Source organism: Rattus norvegicus, chromosome 13 (genome assembly GCF_021556685.1).
Source record: "Rattus norvegicus strain SHRSP/BbbUtx chromosome 13, alternate assembly SHRSP_T2T, whole genome shotgun sequence".
NCBI classification, from domain to species: Eukaryota; Metazoa; Chordata; class Mammalia; order Rodentia; family Muridae; genus Rattus; species Rattus norvegicus.
This window is the reverse complement of record NC_141546.1, coordinates 49,988,627-50,002,998: the sequence shown is the minus strand read 5'-3', so window position 1 is coordinate 50,002,998 and position 14,372 is coordinate 49,988,627. Positions and strand designations below refer to the sequence as shown.

Genomic DNA, 14,372 nt, shown 5'->3' with positions numbered 1-14,372 from the left:
AAATACTTATGAACATTGTCCATTTGTAAAGAAGGCTTAAAAATTGCAGTAGTCAGAGCCTTTTCAACTAGTGACAGTTCCTGGTATAGCCTCCCCCAACTCCTTTGTTTTAGCCAAGGATGGGACCCAGGGCCCTGTACATGCTAGGCAAACTCTGAGGTCAGCGACGCTTACTTGGCAAGGCCTTTTTAGTTACTCTGTGACTGAAAGCAGCTTTGCAAGTATGACAGTGTCCTTGGGGTCTCCAAGGTCTTCATCCCGTTGAGGCTAAACGGGATTCGTTACACTGAGGTTGGCTTGATGCTGGGATGGACTGAGATAGGGAGGCACATTGTCCTGAAGTGGAGCTGGGAGACTGGGAAGGGCAGATGGTTCTCAGGAAGTGGTAGCCCCAGAAGCATCCCTGACAATGACCTAGGGAGGACAGGTGTGAGGCTCTGGGAATGACCATGTTTTGATCAGCTCTCTTAACTCAGACCTCCCAGGAGAAGACTGTGGTGAGTGGAGTCCCATCCCCTGATGTCATCTGCACAGGGAATAAATATGTGGTTTTCTGCTTCTCATGAGAATCCAGCCCTGCCCCCCACCCCGTGTGTGTGTGTGTGTGTGTGTGTGTGTGTGTGTGTGTGATGTATGGTATGTGCTTTTAAGACTTTAATTAGAACTATGATTTTTAAAACCCCTCTCCTTGGACCCATGAGGATGAGAGGAGGATGTGGAGCACCCTTGGTTGGCTCATGGAGCTGAGCAAAGGCGTTTACACCATAGCATAGAACCCCAGTAACCCCAGAGTCAATTTAAACTCTCCAAGTTACATGGAATTACCTGCTTTTCAAGTCTATGCAATTCGCCCTGAAATGACAGGGCCATTGCATGTTAACATGGGTATGTCAGAGACCCTATCATTAATTCTATGTTATGGGGGGTTAAAGGGTCCCAAAAGGGAGCCTTTATGGTTCCTGGGCCTCCTGCTGCTTTCCATACAATGCATTTCTCTCCTGTGGAGACAGGACAGCTTTAGCTTAAAGGAAGAGTGGAGAGTACAGGCAAATCCTCTGCCTTATTCTCTACTCAATGAAGGCAAAGACTTGGAAGACACACACACACACTCACACACACACACACACACACACACACACGTCAGGTGGTGTGTGTGCCACCAGCAATAGTGGGAAGGGTCACCAATGACATCTGTGTATAGGAAAGTCACTGGGGAAGAAAAGGTCATAACCCTAGATCTGTTGGCTTGAGTGATAACTGGGAGACTGGGAGATCCAGAAGGGGCTGGCGCTCCATCCTTTCCCTTTCTGGATGCCAGCAATAGGGAAAACAATCGATGTCTTGCACGGGACCTCCTACACAGCTGGAGGCTCTCACTTTCACACAGCCTACTAAATGTTTCTGTGTATCATATTTGATAATAGGCTGTGAGGTCAGAGAAATTACTTGACTTATTTTGTTTCTGGGCGACCCAAACTTCCTTTCTTGCTACAGTGAAACAGATCTAAATGTAATGTGGTACACAGAGCAGAAACATCCTTGACATCCTAAAACATGGGAGAGAGAGGCTAGTCTGCAGTGAAATCTAACTCAAGGCCATCTCTAGGCCTCAGAGAAGAGTGCGTCACCTCCCTGAGGACCAACAGAAACACCCGAAATACCAAGGATTCTCTCATGTTCATAGCCCCCTCTCCACCTTTTACCATAAGTCGGAATGCCAGGGGTCTATGGAACTGCCCGCTGAGAACCAAACTTTATCTGTTGTCCATCTTCCTCCAGTTCCTTCTCCACACAGCCAGAGTGAGTGTTTTCAAACTCAAGTTGGATTCTGTCATAACTCAGCAGCCCTCTTCGGGTAAGCTAGGATCCTATAGTGTCTTCTAGACCTTACCTGTCCAGACTGAACTGGGGCTGCCCTTTTGTAGCTTCCTACCTTCAGGTATCTTTGGTTTGCTCTTGGTTCTTTTAGAGCCTGTTCAGTTTGTAACTGGATGGTCACTATCCTTCTGTTCTATTAAACTTCATGAGGGGAAGACTCATTGTTTGCTTACACATGTATACCCAGGGCCTAACAGTACCTGAGTCTGGGGCTTAGCTTTTGGGCTCCGCACTTCAGTCTCCCTGGGTCTTGTGACTCAATCTCAAAGTCTGTTGACTGTTCGGTACCACAATGGGATACAATTATCAAAAGGACAGTGGCTTTATGTATCAGTGTGACTTACTGTGTCAAGGGTCCCAAGGGATGAGCTTAACTGAAAAACTGAGGCTGGGCATGATGAGAACATCCCCCACTCAAAGAGATCAAATAAATGAGGCATCATGGGTAAATGTCCCCTCAGCTGATCGGGCAAAGAGCTTAAGGCTCTGCAAAACATGAGCTGGGCCAGTAGATGCCATAGGACCCTTCCATATCTGGCCTTCTCCCCAACTGGTCCCTTAGCTCTGGGGGCCTCACCCTGCCAAGCCCAGGCCACAGGAGGAGGAGTAGGTGGGGTGAGTGGGAGGGGCAGAGAGAGCAAGCAAGGCGCTTGCAGTGACCTACATCTGTTCCAGTTCTGCCTGTCCACCGCCAGTCGGCTCAGAGTCCCTGGCAGCCAGCAGCAACTGGAAACCGAGAAGGAAGAGTGTGTGGAGGGAGGCTGGAGGCTGGTGGGCCATGCAGGTGGGTGACACTGTGTACCTGGCTGTCCACCTGGCTTGGAGTGGTCAGAGGAAGGCTCTGGGCTGTGCTCTAGATTTCCTGAGCAGGAAAGAGCAGACACTGGGCCTCAGAACAGCCCCATTGCTGTCTGGCTGACTGATCACAGGCTGGGGTGCCATTTCGGATACTTCTAGGGAAACCAGTATCTTTGGAAAATCCTGCAGAAGTGAATTTCTGATTTTCCAGGCGCTGCCTGTTAGAGAATATAATACGACAACTAAGTTAAAAATCTTACTAGCAGTCTAGAGTATCGACCTCAAGGCCAAAGCAGTTGAGAGGAATCCTGTTTGGTTGTTCCTTTCTGTTGAGAAGTTGAAGGTATCAGGGACCTAAGATGTCATAACGGAACAGCTTCTGGGGCAGTGGGTGAGACCTATGGGCCCTGGGAAGGGTTAAGGGAGACACAGCCTGAGGCCCGGAACGCAGAATCTGGTTGAGATAGACTGAAATGAGTGCTTTTGAGAAGACTTAGGAGTCTTCCTGGATGTGGAATAAATCACATAGGAAAGAATTAAACCCCTTTCCCATTCTTTCTGATTAAGCCTATATCCCTCTGTTCTCCAGCCAGATATGCCTCTCACTCATTAGTCTTTGGATTTGTTTCTTCTAGAGTATTCCTGAAGTAGCATGACTCTGGACCCTTGAGCATCACAGGCTCCTGCATCATTGATTCTTAACTGGACCCACAGGAACCGAAGGTAAGGGACTGGTATCTGAATTACTTGACATGTGGCAAATAGCCACAGGATCTCATGGTGGCGGTGGCTCTGCTGTGTTCACCTCTGGTGTGACTGGGCGCCTGTGTGCTTCAGTCAATCGGATACTGACCTAAGGGAGGGAAGAAAGGAGATCTTGGGGTATCTACCCCCACTTAGTATAGCCAGCTGAGCCCTGCTCATTGGAGTCATCTTCTCTCCTGTCCACCCTTGTGACTCCTTTCCTGCAGTGGCTGTGTCTCCTGTGGTGTTAGTGACCGCTCCAGAACGCGGTTGGCACACAGTGACATTCCACACACAGGGGGGCATGACTAGGCTGCACAGGGGGCCAGAAGTGCCAGCGTGGGGGCAGTTGTGCAAGAAAGTACTGAATTTGCTCTGTCATGTGTGATTTTATATCAATGATGGAGTTGTTTGGGCAGCAGGTATAGCTCCCCCAAACAGAACAGCCTGGCCATGCTTCAACCTCTCAGGTGCTAGGTGGGATTGCTGGAGGATTCTCCCTTTAACTCATTCATGGCTCTCATCCAATCCCAAAGCCTACCCTACTCCTTCTCACACAGGCAATAGCAGATGGAGGCAATTAAGGAAGTTGGAGGTGGGGAGGATGATAGTGAAAGGGCTTGAAAGAAACTGTGGTAGACTCCTGTTTACCTGACCCTGTCGTTCATAAGCTCAGAAGGCGGTGAATGGGTTTCTGATGATCTTATTGACCTGGGGGAGAGAAGGCTTCGGAGTCATTAAATCTGGTCTCATCCCCACAGTCCTTGAGGTCTGAAGGATTCCACGCTGGTTAAAGACGGAGGCAGAAGGCTCCTGGGCCCCAGTAGAAAATCTAAGAGATCGGTGGAGAATTTGCATTCCAAAGTTGGGAAGTCACTGCTCATTCCTGAATGAGTTCGGTTTTACTCTCTGAATGGTGATGGGCTTGGGTCCTACCAGGAACCCAGGCTAGCAATAGATTATACAGTCCTGGCATCATGGTTTCCTTTCCTCAGGAACTGGGCAGCACCTACTTCTTCTCTGGGAAATTGGTCTAGTGGAGCCATTCTAGGGAATAGCAGGAGCTAATCGTTTTCATTTTAGCAGTTAGACAACTTCTTAGGGGCATCACCTGCCTGCCCCCCAACATTCACCTTAGATCATGGCTGGTGTCCCTGGTGGTACGGGATGGGTGGAGTGCTAGCAAAATGGGCTATCATGGGCTATCATAGGCAATTCATCTGTCATCCTCAGGAGATCAGTTTCCACCCAGAGGAGCACAAAGAAGCTGGACCTATGGCTGGTAAGAGAGCTAACTGCCCCTCTACCCACATTGCGGTTCCTCACATGGCCAGAAGGCAGGGAGGAGGTAGGGCCCAGAGCTCTTTGGGAACACGCCACCTCTGCTTTTTCGATGTGGACTTTGGAGTTTGCTCCATTTTACTGAGCCTCCATGGGAACTGAACTCCTGCTTCCTGAGGAATGGCCCTTTCCACCCTACTTTACCTAGCTTTTCTCTAGCCACACACCCAGAGTCCTCCTGGGGCCCACAGCCAGAGAGGAACCACCGGATTTCCACTAGAAAGCATAAAGCATTGCTTACAATGGGCAAGTGGGCAGGACATGCCTACCTTGGCTGAATCAGAGGAAGGTCAAGATAAACTCCCCCTACTTTCCCCAGGAAAGCCCCCCAAGAAGTCCTCCATCCCAGGAGTGAGCATCAGGCAGCTGGTGGACGAGATCCCAGAAGGCTGCAGCACACCAGACTTCAAGCAGAAGCCTGTCACCTTGGCTCTACCAGAGGGTGAGGCCCTATTGGATACTGCTGGGGGGAGTCATGGCTCCTGCTCTCCCACTCCCTAGAAAGCACAAGGCTTGGCCACCTAACCTTTCTGGGCATCCAGTCCCTCCTTTGTCTGTCACCTATGTATCCATCCTTCCTATATTCAAGTGGCATCTGTCTGTCTGCCTGGATTCCTAGGAGGGACAGGAGCCAGAGGTGACAATGGGGAAAGGAGTGAGAGAGTCCATGCTATGTTCATGTGGGGGGAGAAAGGCTGGCCAATGCTAAATGGGGATCAGGTCCCCAGGTTCATTTCTCTCCTCTCCTTGTCTCTACGTCTTCTACAGGAAGAGGCTAAAGCTCTCTTCTCCCTGGCTGCCAGTAAGGTGTCTGCTCCGTAAGCTTGAGGATTTAAGTTTGGTTTCCTGGTATTTACATAGAAAGCTGGACGCTGGGGTCCACACAGTCTGCACACTGAGGGGGAGAGAATCAGCAGGGTTTCAGGGCCTTTTTGGATAGCCTGTCTAGCCAATTGGGTTTCAGATCTTGAGATGGTGTCTCAAAAATTTAGTAAAGAAGGCTGGGAAGATGGCTCAAGGGTTAAGATGTCTGTTCTTCCAGAGGACCATGGTTTGGTTCCCAGAACCCATGTGGCCACTCACGCCATTTGTAATGCAGGTTCTAGGGGGAGCTGATGCCCTCCTCTGGCCTCTGAGGGCATCACACACACAGACAAACATTAAGACAAGCGCCCATACACGTAAAATAAAAATGAAGGAAAAATAATGTTTTAAAAATAGAACACGAACAAGGAAGACACTTGATCTCTGTGGTCTCCTCTCTCTCTCTCTCTCTCTCTCTCTCTCTCTCTCTCTCTCTCTTTCTCTCTCTCTCTCTCTCTCTCTCTCACACACACACACACACACACATATACACAAGACGCACACACAGATACACACACACATGAGCACACAACACACTGTTTCTTCTAACCTTACCCTAAAGAGCCACACAGCTTGTGGCTCATAGGCCAGTCTTGACTCAGGAGCACCACTGTTAAAAGGCCACAGGAAACCATGTGGAATTGGTGTTCCTTCCTTAGCAATGGTCCTTGCCGTAAACTTTAGTTAACAACATTACACACACACACACACACACACACACACACACACACACACACACCCCTAAAGAAATCTGATTCCCACTCCATCCCTGCGTACCATCACCACCACCACCACAGAGCACCCAGCCGCATCTTTCTTGGGGACACCAGGCCTCTGCACGATGGAAGTCAGGCCAGCACTACTTCTGGGTACCTGGAAACTGTGGATTCCATCTGACATTATGAGTCCCAAGTAAGGGGATCACAGATCACAGTCAGGTACTTCTTCGGGATGACTACAACAGGCAGGGTGCTGTAAGTTTAAATCCAAATAACATGTTACCTCTCTACCGCCCATGTTGCTTCTTCCTGCCCCAGGAAAAAATGCCATCTTTCGTGCGGTGGTCTGTGGGGAGCCCAGACCCGATGTGCACTGGCAGAGCACCAAAGGAGACCTCAGCAACTCCAGCAAGTACCAGATTTCCTCTGCTCCTGGTAGAGAGGAGCATGTGCTACAGGTGAGCCCACAGCCACTCCTACCCATGGTTCATAGGTCTCTTCCTAGTCCCTTAAATTCTTGATGTCGTCCAGTCCCCAGGTGAAGAAGAGATAGTCCCCACAGTTGGGTCTACTTTCAAGGTCTCTGAGCCAGGAGAAGCCTAGTGGATTTGTTATTGTCTCTCTACTAATCAGGAGACCACCTGGACCGTACTGGACCACAGTCCTAGGCCTCCAGTTTTGGCTTTGGAAAGCTGGTTACTTGCCTCTTACTGTCTTCACTTCTTCACCCTCGGAAAAGCATAATTATAGTACACACTTTAAGGAAGTCTAGAGAGTAGAACTTCCCAGAACGTGTCTAGCCCATGGTTCTCAACATGTGGGTCGCGACCCCTTCAGGCAGTCAAACAACATTTTCACAGGGGTCATACATCAGCTAGCCTGCATATCAGATCATTACATTACAATCCATAACAGTAGCAAAGCTACAGTCATAAAGTAGCAACAAAAAAGTGTTTGCTTGGGAGGGGGGGTCACCACAACGTGAGGGTCAATAGTAAAGAGCCACGGCAGTAAGAAGGTTGAGAACCACTGGTCGGTGTCCCACCCTAAACTGAGTACCGACAGCTCTTGACGTATCGTGGTTCCACTTGCAGTTTTTGCTCTTGTGTTAGTGGAAAAGCAATGTGCATTGAGTAGAAACCACACACCAAGTTTTCAATTTTTCAGTTTGATCTCTTCACGGGTTAGAAATATGTGTGTGCGAGCCACTCTGAGCAATGGCCGCTACCTGCAGCCTCCACTGGTCAGAGGATAACCGTATTCTATAGCATGTTGTGTTCACTGGCTTACATGAGATATTTAGAAAATATATAAAATGGACTTAATCATCTCGCTCTTGGGTGTGCTATCCCACATTAAAGTAGACAAGGCTAGAGCAAATTTTGTAGGTAGCTGTTACTAAATGCATTTTCAACTGATAATACCTTCAGCTTAAAGGGGGTGTACTGGAGTGCACCCTACTGCCAGTCAAACAGCATCTGCACCCTTAAGCAATTGTGGTTAATATATTAATAATATTCTAGACACTAACCGTGGAACACTCACACGTGTCAGGCCTGAGGACATGAGTTAATCTGATCATCCTCTACTTTTTAAGATATTCTCATTCCCATCTTATCAGTGAAGAAAATTAAAATGCAGAGGCCAGGGAACTTGCCCAAGATCCCATAGCAGTAATGCATGGCAGAGACCAACCTTCTTCAGTGCTGATTCACTCACTCTCCCCCAGTGCAAGCTCTTTCTGCAACCCATATTGCCCTTGATGGCAAGAGCATCTGCCCTCTGTCTGAATCCAGAGTTTGTTTTGGTGTCTGTATTTCTTGATAAAGACCGAGTTTCAGAGGGGAAAAGCTATGTCTGTATGCCCTCATACTTCCAACACACAACCATGGGCAGCACATGGAATAAATGCAGTCAGTGCTAGCCCCCTTCCCTTGCCCTCCGCCTCTCTCCACAGATCAACAAGCTGACTGGAGAGGATTCGGATCTGTACCGCTGCACTGCCCTGAATGCCTATGGAGAAGCCACGTGCTCAGTGAGGCTTACTGTCATCGAAGGTGAGTTTGTCCCATGTGCCTATCAAATAGGGCAGCAACTTTGTCTAGAGAACTCTCTCAGAGGAACCACAGGGTGACAGGAGAGGAGAGAGGTCCCAGAGGCTGTTGCTACTGTTTCCCCATCACTTGCAGGAACCCTGGTTCCACCCAGTGACCCTCAGCTTGCAAGTGCCTAAAAGGCACACCTTCAGCCACACCCTGTGGCAGATGCTCTGAATGGGGCCAGGACCCAGATGTTGGTTTCTAGTCCTGCATCTTCTACAAAGTCAGTTTCTTTTTCCACCTGGATCTCAGTTTTCTCACTCTATAAGAGATATTTTGTCTATATCAGAGGGGACAGATGAGAACACGAAGACTAGATTCTATCTCAGACATGCTTGGTTTGGTCTGCCAGGTGTTTGGAAATCCTTAAGGTTTTGAGTTATGATAATGGGAAGACTGATACCTCTAGAGAAAGCAAACTAGTCTCTCAAGTACGTTGACATTCATCTTGTCCCTAAGGACCCAAAAAAATCCTAAAAGAAGTTTAAGAAATACAGATACTAAAATTATCTCACATAGTAAGAAATTCTGAGATTAGAGTTTAGGGCTCATTTACATCTCTGAGCTGTCATAGGAGAGAGATTGAGTTCTTGTCTCTCTGCTCGATAAGGTCTCCTATCCTTAGCAGGCTGACTGACCACTGAAGGTTCAAACTTATTCCACACTCAAGCAGGAGGAGAGGGAACGGGGAGGCACAAGTACACCCACCTCTTCCATAAAGGGAGCAAAAGCTTAAAACTCAAAAGCAGAGCTTTTGGTTAACATGCCATTGGCTAGAACTCTGTCACCTGAAAGCTGTTGCTTGCAAGGGGAAAGTGTGCACTGGGTTTCCCTAGACCCTCCATTGGGGGCGGACGATAAAGAAGAGGATTATGAATGTCTGTGGAAACAGTGAAAAAGCAGACTCTGGTGTATTTGGCAGTTTGGGTCCCCTCCTCTGTACTGGCAACTCTCAGATGCTCTTTGGATGCCCCGAGCTTGCTGTGGTTGTCGGTGGTTGCTTCTCTTATCCCTGTCAATTTCCCTGTAGACATGTGAGTGAGTCTCCCCCTCATGAAACGATGCTCACGGTGAAGCTTTGAGGTATCAAAGCTCATGAAGACCCCACCCTCATCTCTTCCTTTTGCTGTAATGTTGTGCCTTAGAATAGGTGGGAGGCCAGGGCTCTGGGCTTGATGCTTTTCCCAGGAAGACCATCCAAGTGTCTTGCTTCTCTCCCTGTCTGTCCGCACCACCTCTCTCCTCTCTTCCTTGGATGGTCCAGTGGGTTTTCGGAAGAACCGAAAAAGGCAAAAGGAACCTCAGGAGGGTAGGTAGAGTGGTCGGAACCCCCCTCTGAGGGCCTTTGCATGTTGCTCCCCGTTTAATATAACCACACACACACATACATACACTTGTGGGCATTATCAGAACGTAAGAAATGAAAACACTGTTCATCACCCCTGATGCATATAACCTTTCTTTGGAACCCAGACATCCCACCTAGGATTCAAGACTTAATCTTTATTTTCTAGACCTCAGGAAGGAGCTGATGGACTGCCGGAAGATGCTGAAAAAGAGGTAGGTCTGGGGCTGTCTGGGGGATTTTGGAAGCTCATATGGTCCCCACCTGGACTCCTTCTATAAGGAAGTTGGGCTGACTTTCTACTTCTGATCCAAGGAAGGAGCTAGACTGCCATTAGTAGACGGGAGGACAGAAGAGCACAGAACTGAGCACCCTGGATCTAGCTCATGGCCTAGTTTTCTTTCCCCTCAGTCCTGTTGCAAAATGGGAGGGCCCACTTGAGCAGTAATTAAAACAAATATGGCTTAAAGCGGCAGAACAATCCGATTCTAACCTCGCTCAGAAATCAACACCACCAGTTTGTAGGAGCCCAAAGTCTTCTACAAGCTGATACCCCAGGGTAAGGCTTGCCTCATCCAGTCCCTTCCACTTGAGATAGTGGTCAACCCCAGAGATTTCAGTCTCTGTGCCTGCCCTTCAAGTATGCCCAGTGTGGCTACCCTAGACCCCTCTGATGGCCAGGGTCAGCGGGTCAATACCCAGGACACCTCTGACCTCCTGGCCTCTGACTCACTTGCCTTGATCCCCAGGGCCCCACCTCCAACCCCCGATAAGAAGACGGAGTCTGAGCAGGTGTGGCAGCTGTTGATGACTGCAGACCGTAAGGACTATGAGAAGATCTGTATGCAGTATGGCATCGTCGACTTCCGGGGCATGCTGCGCAAGTTGCAGGAGATGAAGAAGAAACAGGAGGACAGGATGGCCCAGGTATCCTGGCCCTGCCCCCATCCCCCACCTGGAGCACAAGGTCTGGAAGAGCATCACACCTGGGGCTGGCCCTGGAGAACCCATCGGAATAGACAGTCTACTATCCCCACCGAGAAGAGAGGTCCTGCTAGGGATCCAGTCTTCTAAGCTTGCTCTGGGTTTTGATACCTGGGCGTGATGCTTACTAAACTCTGAACTTTAGAAAAGTTAGGGCTTCAGTGTCTTGATGTCCTCATAGGAAAAACAAAGATTCTAGCAAAATCTAACTTGTTTGCTGAGAAAATAAGTAAGAAAATGTGTTTACAGCAATTAGCCCAGTGCCTAGCACATAGTAAGGGTCTAGTAAATGTCCCTTGTCGTCCTCGTCATCCTTGTTATCATTCCCAGACATGGGGCCTTATTTCTAGTACTCTGATTCCAGCATCTTATAATCTACATAGGAAGTTCCTTCTTGCGTCTAACTTGACATAAGTCTTTTTTTTTCACTTGGGATTGAAAAGCAACTGGTCTTCATTATTCTGAAAGTAGCTTTTTATCAAGGGCCTCAGCATTTCTTTCAACTGTTCTTACCTGTATCAACACAGGGCCTAGCATACAGTTTGGTTTTTTTGTTTGCTTATTTGTTTCTTTTTCTTTTTTTTTTTCGGAACTGGGGACCGAACCCAGGGCCTTGCGTTTGCTAGGCAAGTGCTCTACCACTGAGCTAAATCCCCAACCCCTACAGTTTTGTTTTGTAAGATTTATTTATTTATTTTATGTATATGAATAGCTAAAGACGCTGTAGCTGTCTTCAGACACACCAGAAGTCTCATTACAGATGGTTGTGAGCAACCATGTGGTTGCTGGGATTTGAACTCAGGACCTCTGGAAGAGCAGTCAGTGCTCATATTCACTGAGCCATCTCTCCAGCCCCCTTAGCACACAACTTTGCCAAGTGGTGTTCGCCTAATGTTTATTAGCAGGGTGAACAGATGAATGGACACCCAGAGCCCTACCTCACCTGACTTCTTATCTTTGAATTTTCTTTCTTGAGGGTTTAAGTATCCTCACTTGAAACCTCCATAAATTCCTGCTCTTCAGGGACATTGTGGGCCAGGGCTGAGACCAGATTCTGCACTCCTTTAATGGGTTTGTCCACTCTCTAGTATGTCAATGCCATTGCCAACTTGAGGCACATCAAGGTCACCAAGGAAGGGGTCGCTACGTTTAACCTGGAGCTGGATCTCAAGGAACTCGAGAGCAAGATTTACCTGTACAAGGTGAGGCTAGAGGCCCTGACAGGGGTTGCCGGTCCTGGAAGGTAAGTGATGGATCCCATGGAATCATCTAGAACACCCTGGTGGTAAGCATTCACCCATGGGGTTCCAAGTTAGAGTTAGGTCCCGCCCTATGTGAGCAGTTTCCAGAAACTTCTCCTTGAGTCAGGTCTGTGACTATATAGAGAGTCTAATGCCAGAGCAAGGTAAAAACAGAGTTCTGAGCACGTGCCAACCATGTGAGGCCGGGGTGGGTATGTGGGACTGGGGGCTACAAAGCATGCAACCCTTCTGCAGCCAAACTCACCCTGGTCCACCACCTCAGGCTAGACATCTTTCTTGGGCCTCAGCTTCCTAATTTTTGAAATGAGGGATCAGAAGCGCTACTTCATGGACGACTACGATGCCCAAATGACACTGTGCATGCTTGTCTGTTCCTGTGGCCCGGCTCCTCCCGCCTGCCTCTCTCCTTCCTTGCTGCCCGTTCTTACTCCTTGGCCTTGTTGCCCGCTCTCTGTCGCTGCTCCTTGTGCCTAGCACGCTCATCTCTGACAGCCGTGTGGTTAACTCTCTCATCTCACCCAAGTGCTTCTGCTGAGCTCCCCACTCCACCCTGGGGCTTCTGAGCCCATCACCCCTTTATCCCACTTTGTTCTTCTTGGCTTTCTTTTATTGTAATATCTCAAGTACCTGAAATAGTGCGTGACACGCAGTGGGCAGCTGATAAGTGTTAGCGATTGTCAGTTCTCGGCAAAGAGCAAATCTGTATACAGTTCAGCAAGGGTGAGTGTGTGTATAAATGTCTGCATTTTGTGCATCCCTGAAGACATTCTACGAACATTTTTCTGGGTGATTGAATGAGCTGATCCCGGGTCGTAGGGCGCTCTCCTGCTAACACACAGGTCTGTGTAGCAACTCTCTTCCAAGCACAACTTGTATTAGCAATCTTGAGGGCCTCTGCATAAACGGCATAGTTTTTTCCACTCATAGGATGAGGTCTGGACATCCTTAGATGTGCACTGATCCCACAACCCCCACATCTTTTATGGTTCTAGGATCATGTCTTTGACCTGGGCCAGTAACCAGAGTGAGGCTAGGATAGGAGGCCCTCCTTTGGACCCTCTGAGGCCCTGAACCATCCTTTCCTGGCTTCAGGATGGTGAGATGATCCCCTACGGTGTTGATAACCAGACCAAGCACTGTCTGAGACGGCTGGGGAAACGCTACCACTTCCAGATCCAGGACCTGCGGCCGGAGGATGCTGGCCTTTACCAGGTTATGGTGGAGGATGCTGTGGTCTTCTCCACAGAGCTAGAGCCCAGCGGTGAGTGTTTGTCATCACAAACATTTGCACAGGGGAGAGCAGAGGGCCCAGGCTGGTGTTATGGAGAGGGATACAAGCCACAAGGCCACAATGCAAAGACAACTAGGAGGAGGGACACACTTAGATATGTCTCTTGTTTGTACCCAGATAGGCTCTACAGAGTGCTTCAGGGACACAATTATATATGACATGCCCTTGCCCACAGACCTTCTGTTGTAGCTGATTATTTTCAGATCAGACCCAGACTATGCCCTTTTGCTACAACATCACCCCTTCTGATAAATGTCTGCCTCTCCCACAATTCCCAAGCAAGAATTTCCACCTGGGCTAGACAGGCCCATGCAACCCAGTTCTCTTCTACTCCTGATACTTATGTTCCTTCCCTACCTTGTGTCCCTCCTTGAACTCTGTCCTGTGTCCATGAGGTCCTGTGCCTACACCATCTATACAGCACCTGACCAGGGGCCTCTGAGAAGAACAAGGAGAGACCACGATGAGGAAGCCTTGGGAAGATAGGTCATAAAGAACAAGGCTGAACCAAGACTGGAGAACAAGAAGGGAAAGAAAGGGTCACTCAGCAGCCTAGAGTGCTAGGATGGGCTTTGAAAGCCCAAGAACAATGTTTTATGGGCAGGGGAGCATGGCCTTGGGGGGTGGGCCACTTCTTAGCTGTCAGGATGGAACAAGCCTAGGGCCTAGCTCATTCTTGGCAAATGTCAGTCCCCCCAGTCCTTTATTTTATTTTTGAGGAAGGCTCTCCCTAAAGCTGTCCAGGTTGGCCACAAACCTACTATGCTACAAGCTGGCCTTGAACTTGTGATCCTTCCTCTTGTCCTACCCAGTAGCTGGCATTATCATCTTATATATTCTGCTATACCTAGGTCTTTTAATTTCTTAAACCTCAGTCTTCTTATTTGTAAAAGGAGAATTTAAGGTCTCTCGGTGATCATGATATGACTACAACCCTGCATTTTGTGTGTATGAGGGTACTGATGCTTTCATAAGGACCTGGTGGTGGCTATAGAAACTGGGTGAGGAGATAACCTAGCTGAAGTGACAGGAAGATTGTGGCAAACT

The 14,372-nt window shown here is 48.6% G+C and overlaps 1 protein-coding gene across 2 annotated transcripts in view; it reads left to right on the top strand.

Moving 5' to 3' along the window:
- Window positions 1-2,571: 2,571 nt before the first annotated feature.
- Igfn1 (immunoglobulin-like and fibronectin type III domain containing 1) overlaps window positions 2,572-14,372 on the top strand; it is a 31,879-nt gene continuing 20,078 nt past the window's right edge. Inside the window, exons 1-11 of one of the 2 annotated variants that reach the window (NM_001430788.1) lie at window positions 2,572-2,662; window positions 3,312-3,399; window positions 4,654-4,702; window positions 5,081-5,203; window positions 6,663-6,802; window positions 8,302-8,401; window positions 9,708-9,752; window positions 9,958-10,003; window positions 10,538-10,715; window positions 11,861-11,974; window positions 13,127-13,295. In NM_001430788.1, the coding sequence (NP_001417717.1) occupies window positions 4,696-4,702; window positions 5,081-5,203; window positions 6,663-6,802; window positions 8,302-8,401; window positions 9,708-9,752; window positions 9,958-10,003; window positions 10,538-10,715; window positions 11,861-11,974; window positions 13,127-13,295 (922 nt within the window). In that variant the 5' untranslated portion in view covers window positions 2,572-2,662; window positions 3,312-3,399; window positions 4,654-4,695. Of the gene's footprint in view, window positions 2,663-3,311; window positions 3,400-4,653; window positions 4,703-5,080; window positions 5,204-6,662; window positions 6,803-8,301; window positions 8,402-9,707; window positions 9,753-9,957; window positions 10,004-10,537; window positions 10,716-11,860; window positions 11,975-13,126; window positions 13,296-14,372 lie in introns of those variants that run through there. The other variant, XM_087580806.1, reaches the window with a different exon arrangement.